This window comes from Pseudopodoces humilis, chromosome 15 (genome assembly GCF_049639895.1).
Source record: "Pseudopodoces humilis isolate 2021_Gansu_Grassland_sample_001 chromosome 15, ASM4963989v1, whole genome shotgun sequence".
Classification (NCBI taxonomy): domain Eukaryota; kingdom Metazoa; phylum Chordata; class Aves; order Passeriformes; family Paridae; genus Pseudopodoces; species Pseudopodoces humilis.
Genome location: NC_142214.1, coordinates 18062630 through 18085793, shown reverse-complemented (window position 1 = coordinate 18085793; position 23164 = coordinate 18062630). Strand labels below are relative to the sequence as shown.

Genomic DNA, 23164 nt, shown 5'->3' with positions numbered 1-23164 from the left:
GCCCTGCAAAGACCCTGATACAAAGCTTGTGAAGCCATAACAGAAAGTATTGTACAAAACCAGAAATAACAAAGTCTCTACAGTAAGTTCCTCTCCCAGAGAAATTCATTTAAGTGCTGCAGATATTGGTTCTGGGGCACACCTGGCACTGAAGATGACACAGTTTTGCTCTTCTTCAGGAAGAACCAAAGAATCTACCTATGCTCATTCCAGAACAGTGTGGAAGACAGAGAACTTTCACTGTCCCTTTAGGGAATACAGAAGATTAGTGTTGACTTACTTCCAATTATATCATTGTGGCATCAAGTAACACACCTCAAACAACCTTGCAATATCACTCAGAACAAAGATATTCAACTGACTCAAAAATGCAGACAATTTAATGAAAACTTTAAAATCAAATTACCAATATTACAATATGAGGTGAAAAGCCTGGATTAAAAAAACCCAAGAACGAAGCCTATTCTGTCAACTTTAAAAAAACACCCCCTACATTCACTGACTACCAGATAGTTCAAGTGAGGAAGATTCAAAACTTGTTTTCCTATTGCTGTGCTTATTTTGTACAATGTATGAACCGGTAGAAACAGGTTAGGTCACTATGATAAAGATTCCTCTCCATAAAAAGGAAAGCACAAGGAAAAAAAAAAAGTTTTTTGGAGCAAAAGTTTTTGATGCCTCTTTATAAATATTTACAGAGGCAGCAGCTTTAAATAAAGTTTCTTAGGAGGTTACTCTAGTTTTCATCATTCTGAATTTCTCATTTGGGACATGGAAGGCCCCTAGGATCTTAATATTAAATAAAAGTATTCTTGTAACAGAAGTTTAAAACTTCTCCTGGAACAGACTAGTATTGATTGATGATTTTCCTCTAAAACACTGCAAGTCAATCTTCCACAAGTACTGGGAATAGATTTTTCCATCCAAATTCAGTTTTTTGCACATCTTTCCAAGAATTCTAACAGTGATCCCCCAGTCCTTTATTTCTGCACACCTCTGACATGGACAAAACTGCAGAGAGCAGAGGATGAAGTGACAGGAACTTGGGCAGCTGACAGCCAACAGCACTTGTGGGAAATAGAAACAAAAGAGGAAGACCGGGTGTGCTTTTGTTTTTCATTTCCTTCTTTCCAACTCAATTTTTAAAAAGAACTGGACAGAAATAAGGTAAAGCCTGTGCAATGTCCAGTACCATGTGTGACGCTGCAGTGCTAAGCCCAGCCCTTCACACATCTTGTCAAGTGCAAACTGCTCAAGATGAGCTCTGCACGGGATGGGAATTTTAACAAACATTTAAACTGAATGAGAACTGAGCTCATGAACAGAAGGAAAGTTTGGAGCATCAAGAAATCATTATGTCTATCTACTTAAAAGCAGTTTGTCTGTCACAGGGCTGTTTACTCTGTGGGCAGATCCCACAAGACTGCACACAATCTCAGATCTATTCTGTCAGTGCTTTTTGACCTTCAAAAATAACAAATAATCTGAAATAATCCTATTCTGTCTGCAAGTAATCTAAGAATTGCAAGGAAAATGTATGAGCTTCCATATCCTCTTCCTCCAAAGCAGCCCCTTGCTAGTAACACTAGTTGTGGCAATAATAACAATATAAGATTATGGAATGAAGTTAATTACAACCCCTGCATATTATACAAGTGTTTCAAAAAAAGACAAACAAGATTATGGGCAACAGGCAACAAAATATGACTATCAAAATAAAACAAAAAGTGAAGTGGTCCAAATGGAATAGTGTTCTTCAGAATATAAAATACTAATTGTGACTGCAAACAAGACCATAAGTATTAGTAACTCAGATATTTTTATCCGACAAAAATCAAACTCTATGCTTGACTTCTGAGGGCTGGAGAAGAAAAAGGAGAAAGCCCCTTAATTAGCGCCTCCACCTACACAACAAAACAATCAAAAAAAAAAGTTATTTAAACTGTCAAAGTACTTTAAGAACAACAGAGGGGAGAAAGTGGGAGTGAGAAGGAGAAAGGATGAGAGATGGACAATCTGTTTTACAAAATAAGGAAGAAATTACACGCCGAAGAAACTGCTAACTGCTGGGAAGTCCTGCAGCAAATAATGTGTATTTGCAATGCTCATGACCTACATCAGCGTGTGATCAACATCAACAATGATGATAATAATCAAAAATCTCTTTTTTATATATTCCTAATGGGAAACGTTAAGACTTCAAAAGCAAGCAATATAAAATAGGAGAAAATTCACTATCCCTGTAACTTTTGCCTAAAATGACACAGTAGTTACGAGCTACTCAAAATAAGGCGGGAGGTGAAGATACATAAATATAACCGCGGAAAAAACTTTACCCAAGGCTCAGCACTAAAGCCAGTGATGAATACTAAAGACACAGCGATGCCTCTCTAACACGGTTTGAAGATATGTGCAGCATTTGTGGGGGTCAAGCGACAACACTTCATGGTTCTCGTAGCGCCCCAGGCACGTGTCTGTGGGTGATGGACTGCGGGGGTCAGAGCCCCGGGGATGCGTGCAAAACCGAAAGCACACAAAGACAACTATTTATTAACAGTTTAACATGGCGCCTCTCTCAGCCCGACTTTTCGGGCGTTTGTCAGTTACTGCCGTTCTGTGGCAGCCCCGCGACCGGACGGAGCGGCCTGGTGGAGGCGGCCGCTGCCTGTGCCCAGCGCGGGGCGCGGGCGGGGGCTCGGCGGAGCTTCCCCGCCGCGGTCGCACGTGGGGCGGGGGCCGCCCCCGAGGCCTTCCCGCCGCACGGAGCGGTCCCTCCCGCCCCCCGCGCCCGGCCCGGCCCCGCCGCCCAGGCCGAGAGCGGCGCTGCCCTCCCGCCGCCATCCCGCCTCCCTCCCGTCCCGCCAAGGCTGCGCCGCGCCAGGCCCGGCCCGGCCCCGCCCCACCCCGCGCGGCCGCAGCGGAGCCGCCCGGCCCGGCCGTACCTCACGGGCTCTGCAGTCATGACTCCGCCGCCGCTGCTCGGAGCGGAGCGGCCGCCCGGGCCGGGGCCGCGCTCAGGCGCTGGGCGCAGACAAAGCCGCGGCCGCCGCCATCGCCAGCGCCGCCGCCATCTTAGCCGAGAGAGCCTGAGGGGACCTGCCTCCTGCCGCCGTCCTCCTCCGCCGCCTCCCATTGGCTCGCGGCCGCCCACAGCTATTTTCTGATTGGGCGGCACCGCGCCGACTGTTGCTAGGGCAGTTTACGTCACCATCCCAACCTTCCCCGCGCTGATTGGCTGAGGCGGGGCTGACGTCACGCTGGCGTCATGGACCGACACCCGTGACATCATTTGGTAACAAAGTGCACTGACACCTGCAGCCAGCAGGGGGCCCCAGCGCGCGGCTGCGGCCATGGCGGCGGGAGCCAAGCGCTGACACAGCCCGGGGATGGACAGCGCGGAACAGGAGCCGGTGTCACACCGGGGACACACGGCCCTTCATTGATGGAGAACTGCATCCTTGGGAGACTCTGCAATCTCGATTCAACCACAGCAGGTTAACAATGGCTTTTGGACACGTCACCCTTAGGAAGAGTAACACGGAGCAGATGCCCAAACTCGTAGTAACAGCATCACAACAACTCTTCTGCTCCATGAGGATCACCAGAACCCTCCTCCGCTGCAAGGATCACCGCAACTACCCTTCTCCTTCAACAGATCACCAGAACGACCCTCAGCCTCTCCAGAGCTCACCATCTTGACCCTCCTCTGCAGGAACCAGCCCTGGAATTCCAAGCCCACAAGCAAGCCTGGGAGCAGAGTTTCCCAAGCACAAAGACAGCAAGACAAGGATAACATAAACCACACACAGGTTGAAGGTGAGCAGCCCCAGGTAACCCTGCCTGGGGCAGCTTCAGCCCAGCTTGGCTACAATTTTTCCTTTTTAATCAGGAAATTTAATCAGAAAATTCTCTAGATAAGGAGATGTAGCATTGGCAGCTACACCTAAGTATGCCAAGACAATTTTCCCTGCTGGTACTAGCAGCTTCTACACTCCTGTCAGATGTTAGAATGTTGTGAAAGGAGGAGGATTGGAATGCAGCCCTCTTCAAGGGAAAGCTGTTGCAGGCTTTTGTGAGAAGATGACTGAACTGGGCAGGCTGAGGTTGTGTGTGAACTTCCATGACCACGCGGGACCGAAACAGAACAGAAGAACAAAGCCAAGCCCAGTACCACCCAAAATCTGAAACAGGTGACAAGTATTAGCCACTTACTGTAAAGAAAACCAGTTTTGAAAATTAACATTTTTCTGCAGAAACTCAAGAAAAAAATAAAATGTACCTACTCACCTGGTTTCATAAAGCAACATACGAAACATAAGAAAATACCCAAGCAAATCACCCCTAACACCCTGTCTTGGTTTGAAAGACAAGTGTCCACTAGAGAAGGCAAGAGCCTCCCTTGGAATGGAAAATGTAAACCCCTTCCCTCCGAATTATTATCATTTTGAAATCAAGGGGCTCTCAGGCAGAGATCTGGGGGTAGGAATAACAGTTCTTTACTAGTATGTACAACAAGGCAAACAAACAACAGTAACTACAGGGACCCCGTGACAGCCTTCTCGGCTGAGACAGAGGATGGAGGAGAGGCTTTGCTTCACAAACCCCCTCGGGCAGTCAGTCCTGGTGCTCCTGCAGGGCTCTGAGGAACAGCCGGCTGGAAGGGGAAGGAGGAGAGGAGGATGAGGAGGAGGAGGAGAAAGAAGGAAAAGGAGAGGAGAAGGAGGAGAAGCTCCAGCTCCGTCTGAGTTACAGCGAATTCCTTACCCCAAGCAACAACAGCTCCGAGTGTGCCCTGCTCTGAAGCCGAAGAAGTGAACCCAGCAGCAGCTCCCCCCACCCCCTACCTTTTACCTGCCCCCCTTCCCCCCTGGGCCCAGCCAAACTCTTTGTCTTCTAAAACACCCAGTAAGTACCAGCAGTCAGGTTTTGCCGAAAGTATTGGGGAAAATTCTGCAGGTGAGAAGGAAGGACACACCTTCAACCCAACACAACCATTTCATTCTGTGATAATGGAATCAACAGCACTTTCACACTTCAGCACATTCAAGCTTACACATCTCCCAGGGAAATTCTCCAAAGAGGTATAAACACAATTTGCTTTAGAATGTAACGTTTTACCCAAGAGCTGCACCCTGTATCTGCTGAATTTAGTAATAGCAGAGAGCAGATTTAACAGCAGCTTTTTTACCAAATTCTGTCTCATCCTGGAGAAGACCAAAGTATCACCTGCCTTCTCACCCAATTTTAGGAGGAGAAAAAAAAATCCATATTAACTGACAGTTACAAATTCCATTAAAAATTGCAAAAAGCCATTCTAGGTGTTCTGCCACCAGTGAGAATGAAGGAAACAGGAAGCATTACCCAGTCTTAGTTCTGCATTAGGATCCCAACTGTGTGATTAAAATAAGAACACAAAACATTCATTTTCCTCAAGGGATTTAGTCAGCATTACCGACTAATATCCTACTGATTCAGAGTAACATAGATTTATTACAATTGCTCTGTAATATTTTATTCTTTCACTATTTCCTTGGGGAAGGTATTTGAAAGCAGTTTAAAAACCCAAATTTAATTGCCTCCAGTTCATAACTTCTATCTGAAGTCACATATGAAAAAGGAAACCTACTGTGAGAAAAGGTCGAGATAAAGTAAAAATGGAAATGCTTCCATCTCCCAGCAATTACTCCAGAAGACAAAACCTGACATTATCATGAGGTTTTCAAAAAACACACACAAAAAAACCCCACAGAATCTTCTTGTATTCTGAAATTTGTGTACAGGCAGATACTGAGCACATCTGCAGGGAAACACTTCACATCCACCAGATCTGCACCCAGTTAAGTTTCCCCAGCACACAGGACCCCTTCCCCCTGCTCCAACAGGCTTGGCAGAGTCAGGATTCAGAGCTCAGCTTGCAGGACAAACCACTGCAGACTCTGAGCACACCCATTGTTTCTCCTCATAATGATAGCAATTAGTTTTGTTAAGTACATATTACCCTACTTTTAAGGAACATGGCTGAAAGACATGTATAGCTATCAATTGACAAGAGGATATTTTAATAACTTGATGTGCTCCTGACCTAGAAATACAAACTACATATACATCTCTTTCATATTATTATCTGTGATAAAAGTAGTACAATTAATCCAGACCAATAAAAGGCTATGCTTAAATTAATTTTGTAGGAATGATCAAGATCTGAGCTGTTAATTGGAACAGGTTATGTGCAACAAAACTCTTATTCCTCAGACAAAAAGCGTGATAAAACTGAAAACAGATGATGCTCACTTGAGGTGCTGGGTTTGTTCTTTGTGTTGCTGTTGCTTTATTCCTCTTAGGAAAGTCCAAAGGAATGGTGTGGAGTCACTTGAGCAGTGGTTTGTAACTGAGAATTACACTTTTTCAGCATGAGAAAATAGCAAACATCAAGGTCCAAGACAGAAACCAAGTGCCAGTACATTCTCAAATCCATTGTGAGAATTATTTCTCACAGCAGATGAAAGCACTTGGAAATTTTAACTTCTTAAACAATCTGCTTTCAGTTTAAGTATTTTTCTATTATAGAATGGGTATTTTTTAAAACAAACTACCACAAACCACTGCCAACAGCCCGTGGAGGAACACTGCAGACCGTTCTTCTCTCCCAACCAAGTTTGGCTCTGAGATGCCAACATTTGGCATCATCTGATATCATGGGCAGCATATTCAAACAGGCAGAAGCCATTCACACATCTGATTTTCTTTGGATGTTTCAAATGTTTTGAAGGTTAAACTGACTTTCTTCAATACTTCTAAAACTCCAGCTTCGATTTGCTGGGAATCAAAAAATGCCTGCTATGCTTTCACACATTTTGAACACGGCTCAGAACAAACCTTGCTGTACATTTGCTTACACTTCCAGTGGTTGTGACCATAAAAGCATCTACATTTTCCTCCTGAAGTCCCTAGCCAGCCATCATCTCATCATCTTCCCCAAGCATGGAGGGCCACCCCCCTGCCTGCCAAGAGGCTGAACTTGTTCTTACCCCCATGGCTGAATCTTCACTTCATGGCCATCACCAGCAGGGGATTAATTAAGGTTACTTGCATGAGCACCAAGAACACAGCACAGGCAGAGCTGAGCACATCTTCCACCTTGCTGGAGGACTGGGCAGTTCTGGCCCTGAAGAGCAGGTGCTCATGGGGCAGCTAGAAAAGCCTTAGCTGCACGAATGACCACTAGGCACCACTATCACAGAACTCCAGAATGGTCTGTGTTGGAAGGGACACTAAAGCTCATCCCTACCATGGGCAGGGACACCTTCCATTACCCCAGGTTGCTCCAAGCCCTGTCCAACCTGGCCTTGGACACTTCCAGGGATCCAGGAGCAGCCACAGCTTCTCTGGGCACCCTGTGCCAGGGCCTCATGAAAATCACGTTCTGTGCTGAACACTAGAATGGTTTGAAGGCAGGAACATCCAGTAAATTGTACATAATGCAAACCATTACACAGAATAATACATTTAAATTTACTGTCTTGCCTTGTGCTTGGTGCAGAGAGCTCCCTAAATTATTTCTAGCTGTTATTCCAAAATATCTTCTAAATACACCACAACTCCTCCTCAAAAGCAGAAAAAAGCAGCATTCACTGAGGCCAGCCACATTAGCAAAACCACAGAGTCCATTTTCAGCTGCAGAATACACCATTTCCTCCCTTTATTGCAAGTGTTCTCTCAAGGTGAGCTTTTAGGGCACTCCTGAGCTATTTAATAATTCACTTTCTAAAGGCGATGACCTCAGCAATTCCCAGTTTCCCCACAGCAGGTCTGGAATGCATTGCCTTGTCCACCTTTGTTTGGCTGGCCCAGATGTGTTACATTAACCAGCCAGTGAGCTGCCAGTGCCCCTGGCCCAAAGAATCACCCTGGGCACCAGGTAGAGCCAGCCATTATCTCTCAACTGCTGCACAAGTCAAACCTTGCCAGAATTCATCCTCTCTAAACCTGCCTGGTCCTTACAAGCACTTCATCTTCTGCTCCACTACCACACCTGCTCCCTCCTGCACTTCAGTTTCAGCCTAGAGAGCAGAAAAACTGTTGGAAAAAAAGGAGCATTATTTTCATCTCAGCATGAAAAAAAAAAAAAGGGAAAATCCTAAACTCTCAACATCATGGCTACCTCAAGGGGAAGGCAAACATGACTCCAGCATTACACCTGCATGAGGTGCCACTGTTTAAACTTAGTCAATATGGAACTGGATGGTTTTAGAAGGACAGCATAAATTATAACTGGAAAAGTTTATGGGAAGCATTTTACCAACTGGGCAGGAAAACAAGCCACAAGTACAGCAGTGCTGATTTGTTCCAGGCACATCTACAGTGCTAACAAGATTCCACCTCCGGAAACACTGCGAGTTGATCTGTCTAGAACTCCAAGAATCCAAGATTTTCACTGCATGACAGCTGTCAAAGACAAGCCAAAATCATGTAATCTTTATGCTACCAGTTGGCTACATGAGCAGCTCTCTAGTGCTGACATTCTGGGCTGTAACTCTCCACATAAACACACACAGGCTACTAATCCAGTCTACACACCCATACTCAGGTTACTTACTCTATATAGACAGGCTATGATTAACACGTTGAAACAATAGTGGAAGAAAAGAGGTTGCCTTGTTTCATGTCAAAATTCAAAAGACACAGGAGCATGGATTAGACTAAAAAGTTTTATTGAAACTTGTCCAAAATGCAGTCAGGCACACAATTTATCCATTCCACTAAGGCTTATCGTTCTATGTGGCATAGAAAAATGCATCTCAATGAGTTGAAACATCAAACAACAAAATTAGTGAAGTTAAGGCACTTGAGATGTGTATTAATTTAGCAAAACTGCATAAGAATAACCTTTTACTTGGAGTAATACAATCCTTTCTGAGATTCAATTTCAAACATCCAGATTCTGAAACCCCTTGAGAGAGGGGAGAGGCAGAAGCAGGAGACAAAAGTCTCTCTGACTACAAACCTCTAAGGCCACCAGAGCCTACGGAAGGAAGTGTTACTGAATCAGGCTGCAAAGACTTCCTGTAATACAAATGCTGATCTGCACAGCAGTTTTTGCTGAGGCACAATTGTCTTCCACTCATGAATTCTTAAGGCAAAGTATCTGTGAGGTGATAGGACAAAAAGACAGAGCAAGCAGCACATGCATTCAATTGTAAGGCTATCAAATGTATCCTGGGGTAGCAACGTTTATCCTGGGAGCAGACATCTCTGCCAAAGGATAAAAATGTGGAGAAAACAAGTGGAGAATATAGAACTTATATAGTGGCCACAAATCTGGTACCTGCTGGTTTGCCAGGGCTCTAGGCAGTAACTTGAAAGCCAATTGGCAATTCTGAATTCATGCAACACATAGATAGTTACCTTTGAACTTTTGGGTTGTATTCTTGAGAGTGTGAGTGTTGGACAGTCTAAGAATTGTTTTTTTCCAGTTCTGAGTCAAAGTTCACAACTTAAATATTGCAGTTTTAGCATTTGGCAAAGTAAGATTTAATTAATTAATAACTCCATTCTACATGTTGAAAACTCCCCCTTCATCTGTGAAACAACCTCTTGCATCATACAGCAGTTAAGAACTCTTCTCAAAAATGAGACACAGCTCTAGGATACGTACATTCCACCCTGGAAGCTGGAGAATGCACCAAGGGTTGCCACACAGGCTGAAGGAAAAGATTTCCAGGTACATGAAGCTGTTTCCTCAACCATGAAAAGGCATGACAGAGAAGCTGCTGTCACCTGCTATGCACAAACAGGAAATAAGGTGACAATTCAAGGGAAAAAGAAACATGGTAAACAGATTATCCAAGTGAATTGAAAGTACCATTTCTAGTTAGTCCATGGAAATATAGTTTTAAGTATTATGTTCTGAATTTTGCTAGCAGAGTTGCTTAAGAAGATGTAAAGCTTATGAAAGAGAGATTGCATCTTAACACTGTGTCCTTCAGAGCAAATTGTTTGCTGTATTTAAGGCACTACATTGTCTTTGGTTCAGTGTTTAACTGTCTCACTGTAAGCAGAGGTAGCACAAACCACACATGTTGAGCTCCTCATTCCACCACATCCAACTTCAGAGCCACCAACCTCCTGATGTACCAGACTCTGGAATCCTTTAGCTCATTAGGAAACTGAAAAGAGCAAAATAACAAACATTCTTATTAATTTTATGAGAAACAAAGGTGTGCAACATTCCACTTAGCTTTTATAAATGCCAACAAAAACAGAGTGAGAAAGTGGGCCTGATGCTGCTGTAACAAAAGCAGCTGTGAAGTCACTTAAAAAGGAGTTTCTAATAACTCAAAACCAAATACAACCACATCTTCCCTACAATAAAGTCAGCAGAAGTATCTAAGGATCATTGCAGAGATCAGAATAAAAGCTGACCACTTATCAAAAAGGGAATAATTTCAGCTGTCTTTTGCTCTTGAGGAAAGTCTTCATAAAATAACAAGTTTTACTATTTAGATATTTTTAAATAAGAACACATTTCTCATCGAGAGGGCACAATATCTGTCTGTGAGTTTAGTTTTATAGACATATTAAGCTTGTTGCGGATGGTGACATTATTAGAAATTGGTCCTTCAACATGTACTTACTGCTTCAAAATGCATAACAAACACACCTAAGGTATCCCTATCAGTCAGGCATATATACAAGTGGTCAGCTAACAGTATTAGACTCCTTACACAAGCAATCCTCAAATGTAGGCAGCTTTAAAACATCAGGAATCCTCTCTGTTCTCCCAAATAAGGGTTAATAATGAAGATGTATGAATATGGAAGAGAGAAAAGTAGGGGGGAAAATACATTTGTTGGCAGTATAAACTGGCTGAGATATCATTGTGAAAACTGAAGTATTTTATAATATGCAATGGCATGAAAAGGAGAGTTCCACAATCTTTGCTTTGGCTAGATTGAAAAATCACGATACCCATGAAACACTCATATTTCTGCTGACTTTACCAACCAATATTGCTACTCTGAGAAGCCAGTGGAGCGTTTCTAAAGGAGTATTTCCCAAATGAGCCAGCAGAGCTCCAGAGGCGTAGCTGTACCCCAAAGCCCAGGAGAGCACGAGCTGCAGGGCCCCGGCCTGATGTACCTGTAGGGGTAGCCATGGTATTTGGATCTGAAGACAGACAGCAGCCAGCTGAAGAACAGCACCACCAAGCCAATGCCAGCAATGCACATAACTGCAAGAGATGCACAGGGAGAGGCTGTGATGGGACAGCTCAGTGAACTCAGGTTTTCAAAGCCTTCTGCAATATTTTTACAGATTTGGTCAGTTGAGGCCTCTATTTCTGTCATTGAGAAATACTGAATTAACACCAATTTCACAACAATTTCATACAAATGCTTTGAGAAAAAGTTCCTTCTTCTCCCTCTTACTAGCTAAATAATGCAAAGCCTCTTTATCTCTGTCTACCAAAAGGATTTATCTTGCAGTTTGCTTAGCAACTCCAAAAACTGTCAAAAATCCAAATTATTCTCTCAGCTTAGAGGTGGGGAGTGAACAAAACCTCCCAGTGCAAAAGCATTTCTGTTAAATGGTGTATCAAACATCCTCACTGAATATGCCTTTGCTCAGACAGCAAAGTACCAGTACTTACTTTTTCTTTTTCCCACATCCATGTCAGAAGTAGCAGCTTCGTGGAGAAGGACCATTCCTAAAGTAACTCCACCATCTACAGATGCTGTTTAAGGCTAAACCAACAAAGTACAATAGACTCAAAACAACACTCCCTAAATTCAGCTCCCACACCATACCTGGGGCATTAAAACTCACTGGAAAAATCAAAGACTTCCCAGTCAAATCAGCAACTATGGGGGGAAAAAAAGAACAGCTGAAAGACATTCATAATGTCAGCTTTTAAGAGAAAATAAATGCAAAGCTTAAAATATAAACTGCAAAGTCTTCAGGCAAAATTAAAAACATGCATTTATTATCTCAGCTTGTAATGTAGCAGCATTCCTTCCCAGAGAGCTTGGTCCACTCCCACTGCTGTTCTCCACTGGAAAATCCCCAAAGGAATTCAGCTTCTGCATTCACTCAGCTAACAGAACAAATAAAATACATACAGTACTTAATCCATCAGGCTGTCTTTCAAGTGGCAGTATTTCTTTCCTAATTCTTCAAATTAAATAAAAAAGATCATAAAATTAAAGGAGAACAGGCAACACAAAAGGCCTCATATTTGCCAAGAATGAATCCTAGCAAAGCAAAGTAATTAATCCAGTGGAACAAAAGACAGAATTCCCAAAGATTTCATTCCATTTAATTACAAATGTCCAGTCACAAGTCTCCTCCTGAAAGGAAAAGTACTTATCATTGACTCAGGACCATCAAGAGTCTTTCCATTCCAGACACAGCCCACCTTCAGCACAGGAGGAAAGTGGCTTGAACCCAGAGAAACCTCACCAAATTCAATTAAATTCAATTTAAAATGTCCAGCAATGGGTAGGTTTGGTCTGTGATGTGATGGATAGTAACAACACAAACATCAACAAAAAGTTTCTACTTCGAATTTGACCAAGTGGATCAAAAGTACAGTAACAGAAAAAGATCAGAAGTTCTCCTCCAAGTGCCTGTTTTAAGTTTAAAAAATTAAATACAATAAAAGATAAAAAAATAAAGGAATGCTGATACAGGTGACAAGACACAGAAGAAAAGCTCCAGCCAGAAATGACTAAAGTTACAAATGATGGATCAGAAACATTCACGTGGGAATAGAAAAACAGAACATTGAATTTTAAGGTATTCTTATGACCCCAAAAAGCATTTTTTGTACAAATAAGAAAGGTAAAAGCTCTCAATCTGAAAGTTTCCACCTGCCTTTCTTGACAGCATGGCAAAATCCTGCATCATTAGTACAAACAAATTATAAGATTATAAGAAGGTAAGCAAAGAAATAAAAGATCAATGATAGAGGAATGAATTCAACACCAAAGCAAGAAATAAGTGACATCAAAAAGAGACATGCACAGAGGAACAGGGAGTATCCTGAATCTTCTGATTCCAAAAAGATCCACAACTTTAGTGATGCATTCAGCTTGGTACTTAAACAAGGTGAGAAAGCAGTAAATATCTTTCTATTCAACTTAAAAGATCAGAGGCACAGGAAAAGCACAGTTGTCAATGCAGAAAGGTTTTACAAGCTTCTGCATCAGTGTTAGGTGGCAATTACAGCCATGACAAAGTACCACAGAAAAGGCACCAGCATTTGCTGACCAAAAAACTGTCACCAACCACATGCTCCTCCCAGGAAGGATACTGAACAGCAGAACTATGTGTGTTTCTGCCACAAACTGGGCTTGGCTGCTTCCATGGATATAATTCTGTAAGAGACAAAAGTAATTAAATTTAGAAAAGACTGGAGACAACTTTGACATGATTAACAACAGCTACAGAGCCTGGAACTGGTGTTTGCATTGTTTTTTTCAGGAGAGAGCACAAGTTAGAGCACAAACTATTTCAGCTGTTGATCACTGATTTTTGGGGGACTTGCAACAGAAACAAAGATCCTTCTTCCATTACCATGCACAATCAGCCTAATTCAGATACTACAACCTTTGTGATTGGATTCTCAGTCCAGCTAAGCACAATACCACAAGATTAGGCCCTCCTGCATCCTAATGTGATCCAAAGCTGATCCATTCCCTCACTGAGGTTCCAAGGTTGTGTATACTGCTGCTTAGCTTAGGGGAAATCCCTTCAACCTGTGTGTGAACCCAACTCATTTGGCTTCAGAACCAAACATTTGAAATCTTTTTCACATCTGGGTTAACAGAAAAATTGAAATTTGTGGAAAAAATACTGTTTTTAATCCTTAAGGAACACCCTGTTATGGTTATGATGCCGTATCTAAGTAGGAAAAAAAAAGCTTTATGCACTTTCTAAAGAAGAATACAGAGCACCTGACCCATCTAACAAAGCACAAAAGGACATTTCACCAAATTCATTTCCTGAGTAAAGACATAAGAAAAGCCAGTATGTGATGTGTAAGCACCTGAGCAGATGTAATGCTCTCAGAAAACTGTGACTACTTTTACAGTGGATCTCATTCTATGTTGTGAACAGAACAGTATTATTTCAAATTACATTAAAGAAATTTTTCCCAAGAAAGAAACTTCACAAATCTGAGATCACTGGATATTAATTTACCTCAAGAATCTTGAGGAAAGATTGTTTTATATGGAAGTCATTAGATGAGTGTATAAGTTAACAAGACCAGGTTGAAATGTAATTGCCAGGCTCAGCAATAGGAATTTTAGCATGCAGGACTCAAACCATAAATACCTTTATTGTGCTGTAAGCAGTTTAGAACTATCACATCCCTTCACCATTGGAGATACAACATATGTTCAAGACATGTTGATTTGCCTTGCTCACTGCAGGATAGGTTGGTTTCACTCACCAAGAGAGAAGCCAAAAGCAGAATTTGCATTCTGATTTGTTTCTTAGTATCAGCCTTATTCTGCAGAAATACACCAGAAATGCAGAAAAGAAAGTGAAGGCAACACTCACCACTTGTCCTGTATGGGGATTCTTGTGAGCATAAGGGGGGCCTCTGATGTGGTTCCACATCTGGCCTGATGTCATTGCTAACACAAAACACTGAAAAGGAAAGAAGAAATGCTATTTAATAAGAATTCTCTTCTATTTTTAATTTAACCGGATATCTCTTCACTTCCTACCAAAATGTCCTGATTTGGAACACAGGCTAATGATTGTCCCACTTTATCCTTGTACAAAAGGCATCTATCAAGCATTCAGTGAACTGAAGGGACTAAGATCATATAATGTTATCAATCTATGAAAAAACAAAACTAACTCTACCTCATTTTCCTCTACCAGCTTTAAGAATCTTGAAATACTTTTGAGAACTTGAACAGCTATAAAACTCAATGTAACAGACGAAAGTCATGATTACTCACCAGAGCAGCAAAGGCCCAGCCAGTTTTGTTATAGAGAAAATCCAGATTGCTGCCCCTCAAATACACGAGGCCTCCAATGACAGCCAGCAGCAACCCCAGCATCAAGGGTCCAGCATAGTTTGGTGGCCTTATCACACGGATCTGAACAGAGGACAGTGAAATTATTTGCTCTCAGCAGGATTATACATTATACCTACACTCCTGCTAAAAAAACCCACAACATATTGAGTGGAAAAAATACTGCACACACATTTTCTATGTAACAAATCTGACTCGGAAAGTAAGCAATGCTTCTTCCACCAATACTGTAACTTCAGTTTTACACAACTTTACCCAGTTCAATAATTTAGAGATTGTTTTTCTTCCACAGGAACAGAGAGCAAGAAGGAAGGAGATGAATTTTAACATCTTCTCAAATACAACGCTACACAAAACACCAGCACAGAGACTGTAAGGAAATTGAAAGATGCAGTCTGTGTGTCTGAACTAGATTTTGTAGACAAGCTCTTTCAAGCAGCTCAGGAGGCACAAGTGATGTTCCCCAGCTGGCCCTGCACGGGGGTGCTGAGGGAAGGTGTGCTGGCCCTGCACGGGGGTGCTGAGGGAAGGTGTGCTGGCCCTGCACGGGGGTGCTGAGGGAAGGTGTCTGGACTCACGTGGACGTCTGTCCTGTCGGCCACCCAGCGCGCCAGCTGTTCCGCCGCGAAGCCACGCACCTGCAGCTCGTAGGTGTCCCCCCGCTTGGGCTTCCCCTTGGCAGGGAAGTTAATGAAGGTGGGGGCAGAATTCATGTTCAGCTGCAGGGAGAGAGTTCACAGAAGATAGAGCCTAGGAAAGGACTATTTAATAACACAATTCTATACCATTTCTGGCTTGTACTATTGTTAGTAAATCAGAAAAGTTAGCTCTTTGATTTAATGGCCATCACTTCTTAAAAAAACAGTAGGCAGAACACAGCTTGCATTTCTGTATTTCATGTACTTTTTTTTAAAATCTTCTTCTCCAAATACTACTTTTGATAAAGAAATCTGCAAAATAGCAATACATGATTCTAAAATCTAGGAAGGCCATAGCTTGATGAATGCATTTTTAATGTAACAGTAAGGAAAAAATTAACAAGAGTAATAAAAAGACATCTCTCTTCAACTCTCCAGTTCAAAAGCTTCCTTTTAATAAAGTATCACTGCCTAAACAGTATAGCTTTTAAATAAGAGATTAGTACCTCTTAGAAAAAGTTAACATCTGCAAGACTGTAATGAACTATTAATGTGACCTACAATTGCAAGTGCACATGGAATGTTCTCACAGCTGGAGAAAAAAAAGTGGTCACACAATGTTAAGAGAAAAGAGAAAAAAGAGAAGAGAAGAGAAAAAAGGCTGGGTAGTTGAAATTAGTTTTACCATAAAGCCTAATCTATCATTCTCTAGTAATCTAAAAATTGTAATAGCTGCTCCTAATGACATCAGTGCTTTCTATCTTGCCTTTTCACATAGCACAGAAGAATTCCATTAAGAATTACACTGTAAGTTATTACAGGAGGCAAACTCGGGGGAAAAAGAGTCAAAGAAACCAATATACTCCTTGTACCTATTCACATCTGTCAGTTCTGTTAATATTCCTACCAACATGCTCAGGCCAAGTTTCTTCCAAGAGGGACAGTTTTTAACTTTTCATTCCTTTGTTCACTGTAACACTAAATTATGTAGCATCTTTACCTTCTTTCCCAAAACCCAAACTAAAAATGATGTTAGAAGAGAAAAAGACATTACCATCTGAAACACGTCTGAGCCTTCATCAAAATCTACCATTGCAAAAAAAATCTTGTTGGTAAATGCACTGGAATATCTCCAGGAGTTTGCCAGAATCTGGTATTCCTCATCAGCTTGCCTGGAAAACACACCAAGGGAGATGATGTATCATGGTTTTGTCCACAGTACAAGTTGTAAAGCAGCTGAGGGAGCTTTGCCCACCCACCCCATTAATCTTCTAGGGTTCAAAAGAAAGTTTAAGTGTTAATGAAATCTTTTAAGCCCAGATACTCGTCTACCATCAGGTGAAGCATTTGGCAACTGCTTTTTTAAATAGAAGGGCAAGTTATTGAGTCCACTAACAAGAGATGAGGTAATTTCTAACTGAAAAGTGAAATAGACCCCAGCTGCTTATGATTTGCCAGTCCACAGAGCACCAAACTGTAGCCAGGTGTGCCCTTTCTTCCAGGTCAGAGAGTGGGAAACCAATAATTTCAACTGACTAAGCATAAAAATCACCCTTGCAGACCTCCACCACCTCCACATTAATACAGGAAAGCTATAATATGGTTAAAGATCCAGGATATTTGAACTGTAAATAAATGCCAAGCAACATATTAATTAAGAACAACACTTAAGCTCCATGCCCAGCAATAATTCTACAAACATTTCTTCAGCAGCTCATGCCAGGAAAGTTGAGCTTTCACTGTGTCTTTCTCCAGAGTAAACACCGTTTCTGCAAAGCAGGGATTATTTTAGGAGGGAGATAAAACTAAAGATTATGTTGTTTCTTTACAAACACATTAGATACATATTCCCATACATTAAATTGCAAAGACAATCAGTCCTACTGTAACTTGCCCAAGTATATTCCTCCCATGTGCATCAAAGTTCAACCCTGTCCTTAAATTTAGTTTCCTACAAAGCATCAGATGACTTTCAAGTTCAAATTTAGGACTAAAGGACATACTTGCACACAACACACTGTCTGTGAGGCTGAAGAGCAGTGAACATCACAATCACTGAGTAGTTTCTGGGAGGTGCCTTCACAAGGCGCCGGAATTTGTCTCCATTCATTCTGATCACCGATCTTTTACTGGCCCACTCCATCAGCTGGTTCACTTTTTCTGATAACACCATCTGAAAATCAAGTCAGAGCAACGTTGTTGGTTTTGCTTGGTTTTGTTTTTTTTTTTTTTTCTAGTTTCACAATACAGTCTTAGAAGTTTTTAGATTTGATGCAACAAATATCTGCACTGCTTTTCATAACACCACCCAGGTGATGTGATACATCAGTAAAATTCCACAAGGCATTCACAGCAGCTTTTAACAATCATGTTAACATAACTCATTAACTTCAACCACCTAGTAACACACCCAGCTTTAAGCACTCAGCATAACCAGGCTGGTGAAGACCCTCAGCTCACCAGCCCTTCCTCACAGTAGTTGCAGAATTTCTTTCAGCTGTACCAACCACCTCCATCCCCTCCACAGCCTCTTTTCTATACTAAGCATCAAACTGGTTCAGCTTTCAAATATTGTGGCAGTGGAATCAACATCAGAGATGCAACCAACCTCAACATTTCATTTTCAGCACTGCTGGAAAAAAAGAACCATAGTTCAGAATATATTTGAAAAAATCAGGAGTGCTCAACACTAAAATATTCTTTAAAAAGGAGACAATCAATTCTATAACATTATAAGAAGAGGCATTAGTTTGACAAATTCACAAATGTTACGTTTATCATAAAGCACTTCTCTACTCATTAACACCCTTCTTCAGATAAATGTGTTAGAGGAAATCATCATAATATATCCTGAACTGGAAGGGAGCCAGTAGAAGCATCAAAGTCCAACTCCTGACCCAGGGCAGCCCCAAGAATATAATAATAATAATAATAATAATAATAATAATAATAATAATAATAATTTCTCTGACTTACAACTCACAAGAGTGTACACACTTACGTAAAAGGGTTTTTTTCCAAACCTAAGCAGTTCAAGTGCGTGGAAGTAAGCTGCACCTTAGTGACTACAGCCAAAGGCCACGCATCCTCCCCGCCGCGAATCCCACACATTAGGAAGACAACACTCGTACAGTGCTCCTAACAAGAACTGAAGAACGCGGAAACAAGGACCTTCCCTCCCTGCGGCTTCCCCTCAGAGCCGGCCGAACCTCAGGGCGGAGACCCGGGGTGAAGCCAGGCCACCCTGCCGGGCCCTAGCCAGTCCTGCCCTCATCCCGCTCAGCGAGAACCTGCCCCAGCGCGGAGCAGGGGCTCTGGACGAATCTCACCTCCTTCCGCCTCTGCCCCGCGGCGCCGGGCCCCCCACATCCCGCCAGCAGCAGCAGCACCAGCGCCAGCAGCGGTAGCGGCACCGGCAGCGCCGCCATGGCCGCCCCGCTTCGCCCGCCCCGCCCCACCGGCTGGGAGGCCCCGCCCGCGAGGCGCCGATTGGCGGAGGCGTCGGCTCGAGCGTCCCTGCCGGCCTGCGATTGGCTGAACCTGCGGGAGCGCGGCGAGCTGGAGCCGCGCCATTGGTGGAGACGCGAGGGGAGGGCGGGGCGAGCCCTGATGGGAGAGCAGGCCCTGAGGGGAGAAAGTGTGGCGGGACCCGGGGATGTCTCTCAGCCGCATCACAGAACCCTTGCGTTTCGAAGGGACCTCGGAGATCATCCGAGACAGGGTCTCCTGGACCAGGTGACACACTGTTGTCCACTAAGATCAGATTCGTTACTCTGTGTGCAACAAGCCAATAATTATACGCTTAGAGAGAGATTGATTTATATTACAGTTGTGCTAGCCGTGAGTGCTCAGTGGTGTTCCACAAATCGGCCAATTCTCAAAACTTTTTATTGTTTATACGTTTTAACAAACAAAGGAATTTGTATTCACTGGATAAAAGTAATGTAGTTCTCTTATTAATTAGTATTTTATCTTCTAATGGTTAATGCTTCTCTTTGCTTCTCATACTAATTAGTGCACAGGTTCTGACTTTGTCTTGGGTAAGATGGTTAGTGATTGTGATTTGCCCCTGCAGAAATAACCCTTCACCAGTTGGAACTGATTTCAGCCCAGTTGCTCAGTTGGCTTTGTTAGTGTCTTCCTTACCGTGGGAATTCTGCAAAATGTCCTTGTGGGCTGTAAATTCTGCGTTCTTTGTGTCTGCTATCAGTGGCACATCCTCCTTCCCCTAAGCCTGAGATAACTGAAACATGCCAAGCCCTAAACCTTAACAAGGCTGTTCTACCAAAAACTTTTTTCCAGCACCTGGACATCACTTAGAGCTGGATACCTGCTGTTTCATGGATTAGCTTTCCTTCCTTGTTGAGTAGGCTAGAAAGTATGCCAAGATTAAACATCAAAGAACATCCTTTCTTAAGAAAATTTTACATAATTTGAAACAACACAAATGCTTGCAGCTGGGTTTTGAGTGTCTCCAAAGAGGGGGATTCCACACTTTGCCTAGGCAGCTGTTCCAGTGCTCTGCCACCCTCTGAGTAATGAAGTTCTCCCTGTTGTTTCAGATACATGCTTCATGTTATACACACACGCTATAAATTGCTGGGTCATGTGTTACAAATATTGTTAAAATCCAAATGCACAGGGGAATACCTCAGCAGCTGTGTGGTGGGTTAAGGTTCTGAAGCAGAATCGCCAAGGAGAGAGGAGGAGTTACGCTTCAGGTTTTATTATAAAATTATTTCTGATTTCTGTTTTCACTAAAATCCCAGACTTTTTTAACTCGGCGCTTTCGCAAATTAAAGTTAACCCAGAGAGGAAAAAAAGAAAAAAGTGGTGTCAGAAGTGGGATTCGAACCCACGCCTCCATGCGGAGACCAGAACACCCAAACCCGCCGCGGGAAGGCGCGTAACGCCTTGAGTCTGGCGCCTTAGACCACTCGGCCATCCTGACACTGTATTAGCAGCGGTGGCCGGGACATACTTAGCATTGTCGTCATGGCCGCATCTCTGTGTCCTTTGGCCTGTCACGAAGAGCCTGTCTGTACCCGGGAGGCGCCGGAGAACGGCCAGGCAACCTCCAGCTCAGCTCGGCCCGGCCGCGGAGCTCCGCCGCAGCGAGGTGGAGCCCGGCGTTACCCACAGGCCCCCGCCGTGCCGCCACTTCCGCTGCGACCATTTTGTTCTTCACCGGCGTCAAGGGTACCCGCTCGGCTCTCATCATGTTCCCGGTGGCCAGGGCCGCGCGGAGCCTCGTCGGTAAGTACAGGGGCTGCTCCCGGGGTGTGGGGGATTCCTCGGGGGGTCTGCCCTGGTTTGTGCCTTCCCCTGTGCGGATTGTCCCTCAGCCTCGCTGTGCACCCGGCGAGGGTCGTGAGGGCACCTCAGGGGTTGTGGGCGGCTCTGGCGTCCTTCGCCTCCTGTTTTTTGTTTTTTTATTTGTTTCAGCCTTTTTTATTTCCTAGTTGCTTTTTGACATAGATCTTTCCTTGGTGCTTTCTTTCCCTAGTACCTAAAGGCACATTCTGGCCTGGTAACCTGCGGTGTCAAGGGGAAGTCAATACTCAGCCCTTAAATTCAAGGTTAAAGTTACCCCTTCAGTGATGCAGACCCCCGCAGTGTCTGGTCCTGGGTCACGATGCGCTTATCCCGAGGTGCGAGCACCTAAAATTAGCGTATCTCGGTAGATACTTAAGCTTTCTTATGTTTAAAAAAACGTCCTGTGCAGTCTTATAGAGCAGGCGAGGGATGTAGTACATTACGGGTATCACCATCATCTTCTCTAATCACGGTTGTGTAGAAATGCAAACTATTGACCTGAGACTGAAAGGTTTTATTTTGTGATATCTTTATGCAACAGCACCCTCTCATCAAATTCTTCGTACACAACTAATGGGCACTCTGTCTTTTGTAGCTGTTGCTTTGATTTTTCACTGTTGCCTTTAATAAGTGTACCTTTTATAGTGTACACTTAAAATATACATCATCTGAAGATAACACTGTGTATTTTTTCTCTATCTCATGCCCAAGGGCTATTTCAGTTTCCTTCCTCCCCTTCCTTCAAAAATCCCGAGGGAATGAGGCAGGTGTTACCCTCACCTGCTATCTTTAACCCCGTAATTTGGTGGTGAGCTTCATCCTGACATTGGTTGGGTACATGTATTGCCAGGAGCACTAAAAAAAACTTCATTAAAGAAACAGTAATACTAGAGAAAACATATTAATGAAAAAGCAACTTAGAGGATTTTTTTTTTTACTGGAATTAGACTTGAAGAATAACTTTATAGAGATTAATAGAGGGAGCTGAAAAAAAAAAATATAGTATTTGTGTATATCCTGTGTTTTGGAGTCATTCCAGAGTTCTAAATCCAAATCAATATTTTTCCAGCATTTTTAGTCTTTCAACACTAACGTTTGCTCTGTTGGTGGGAGATGAGGATTGTGAATGGTTTGAGCACATATTTGAGTTGATTTCTGTACTTGTTAACGCTTCTCAGCTCGTGGCATCCAGCACACTGCAGTCAGACAAGCTCATCGCAAGCATGAGCCGACTTTCCATGATAAATATGGAACCACTGTCCTCCTTGGAGGAGCTGCCGTGTTCTCTGCTGTCTGGACCTATGTAAGTTGGTTTTGTCACCACTGTCTTGTGATTCGAGCTGAAAACTTCCAAAGTGTCAATTTTGCCTGTTTGAAATAAATTCAGTGGTCAGAATTTAGGAGCTTCTTCAATGAGCAAATAGTGATGTGATAAAGGTGAAAGTTCTTTTAATTCCCAGATTGATTTTGAGTTGTTACTCAAATTTCTGCATCAGTCTATTGCCTGATTTGAAAATGTATCAGAAGCACAAGTGTTCTCTATTTTACTTGGGATTTTGAACCTCTACAGGTACAGCTTTCAGCAGCAAAATTTCTAGATGAAAATACCTATATGTTGGTGGGGTTTTACTTTCCAGATTCTTCCTTCTACAGTTGGATATTTGGAAACAGAAAACTGAAACGTTTAAATACTATTCAATATAAATATATTCCGCTTGTTTAATTAGAAAATTAATGAGATGTCATATTCTAATAACAAGAAATCTGAACTGAAAACAATAAAAATAACCCTATGTCAGAAGGTTTGATTTTGGAGTTAATATCCCTTGGGTTTTATCCCTTTACAGGTGCTCACACAGCTTAAAATTGAGTGGGGCTTTTCACCTATTGGAAGAATCACTCCAAGTGAATGGAAGGAGTAGCAGCCTCTGCTTCTAATGAACTGGTCTAAACTTTCACTGAGAAAATGGTCATGTAATGGCATTTGTTCCCTGATTACCACTTGGACAGTGGCATTCCTGGTCTAATAAATATCCCTAGAAACCTGTCTGGCTCTTGGAGGTTTCCTCTGTGCTCTACTTCTGCTGAATTGTAGGAAATAGTGTAAAAACTCCAAGTAATTTTACAGTCCCAGTTGTTGCTGTAAAGATGACTGGAGGA

General features: G+C 42.8%; 3 protein-coding genes and 1 non-coding gene across 5 annotated transcripts in view; 1 reads left to right on the top strand and 3 right to left on the bottom strand.

The window, feature by feature from the left end:
- Positions 1 to 3019, bottom strand: part of ATRX (ATRX chromatin remodeler) — a 64016-nt gene extending 60997 nt beyond the window's left edge. Inside the window, exon 1 of the mRNA XM_014256451.2 lies at positions 2943 to 3019. Within this exon, the coding sequence (XP_014111926.2) occupies positions 2943 to 2962 (20 nt within the window). The 5' untranslated portion in view covers positions 2963 to 3019. The remainder of the gene's footprint in view (positions 1 to 2942) is intronic.
- Positions 3020 to 8690: 5671 nt separating this feature from the next.
- On the bottom strand, positions 8691 to 19136 carry MAGT1 (magnesium transporter 1). Of its 2 annotated transcripts, XM_005527402.3 has the most exons (10): positions 19018 to 19136; positions 17692 to 17861; positions 16743 to 16860; positions 15629 to 15769; positions 14973 to 15113; positions 14563 to 14652; positions 13310 to 13373; positions 11648 to 11722; positions 11140 to 11230; positions 8691 to 10166 (listed from the first exon to the last, which is right to left on the bottom strand). In XM_005527402.3, exons 1-10 carry the CDS (start codon positions 19114 to 19116, stop codon positions 10151 to 10153), a joined length of 1005 nt encoding a protein of 334 aa, XP_005527459.1. In that variant the 5' UTR covers positions 19117 to 19136; the 3' UTR covers positions 8691 to 10150. The 2 variants fall into 2 exon arrangements, with proteins under 2 accessions (XP_005527459.1, XP_014112018.1); XM_014256543.2 differs by lacking the exons at positions 8691 to 10166; positions 11140 to 11230; positions 11648 to 11722 and adding an exon at positions 11811 to 11858 and having other exon boundaries at positions 13285 to 13373.
- Positions 19137 to 20522: 1386 nt separating this feature from the next.
- Positions 20523 to 20639, bottom strand: TRNAL-CAA (transfer RNA leucine (anticodon CAA)). The gene is made up of 2 exons: positions 20602 to 20639; positions 20523 to 20568 (listed from the first exon to the last, which is right to left on the bottom strand). It is a non-coding gene; the product is annotated as a tRNA-Leu (tRNA).
- A 150-nt stretch (positions 20640 to 20789) lies between these two features.
- On the top strand, positions 20790 to 23051 carry COX7B (cytochrome c oxidase subunit 7B). Its single transcript, XM_005527403.2, has 3 exons — positions 20790 to 20944; positions 22183 to 22307; positions 22852 to 23051. Exons 1-3 carry the CDS (start codon positions 20908 to 20910, stop codon positions 22924 to 22926), a joined length of 237 nt encoding a protein of 78 aa, XP_005527460.1. The 5' UTR covers positions 20790 to 20907; the 3' UTR covers positions 22927 to 23051.
- Positions 23052 to 23164: the final 113 nt, after the last annotated feature.

Bases quoted from the DNA above. Each gene is read 5' to 3' on its own strand.
- MAGT1 (XM_005527402.3), bottom strand. From the start codon at position 19,116: ATGGCGGCGCTGCCGGTGCCGCTACCGCTGCTGGCGCTGGTGCTGCTG. The intron at 15,770-16,742 runs GTAATGTCTTTT...CTCTCCCTGCAG, and splicing joins GCTCAGACGTGTTTCAGATG to CTGAACATGAATTCTGCCCC. The intron at 13,374-14,562 runs GTGAGTGTTGCC...TGTCTCTTACAG, and splicing joins ATCCCCATACAGGACAAGTG to AATTATATCCATGGAAGCAG.
- COX7B (XM_005527403.2), top strand. From the start codon at position 20,908: ATGTTCCCGGTGGCCAGGGCCGCGCGGAGCCTCGTCG. The intron at 20,945-22,182 runs GTAAGTACAGGG...AACGCTTCTCAG, and splicing joins GGCCGCGCGGAGCCTCGTCG to CTCGTGGCATCCAGCACACT. The intron at 22,308-22,851 runs GTAAGTTGGTTT...ATCCCTTTACAG, and splicing joins TCTCTGCTGTCTGGACCTAT to GTGCTCACACAGCTTAAAAT.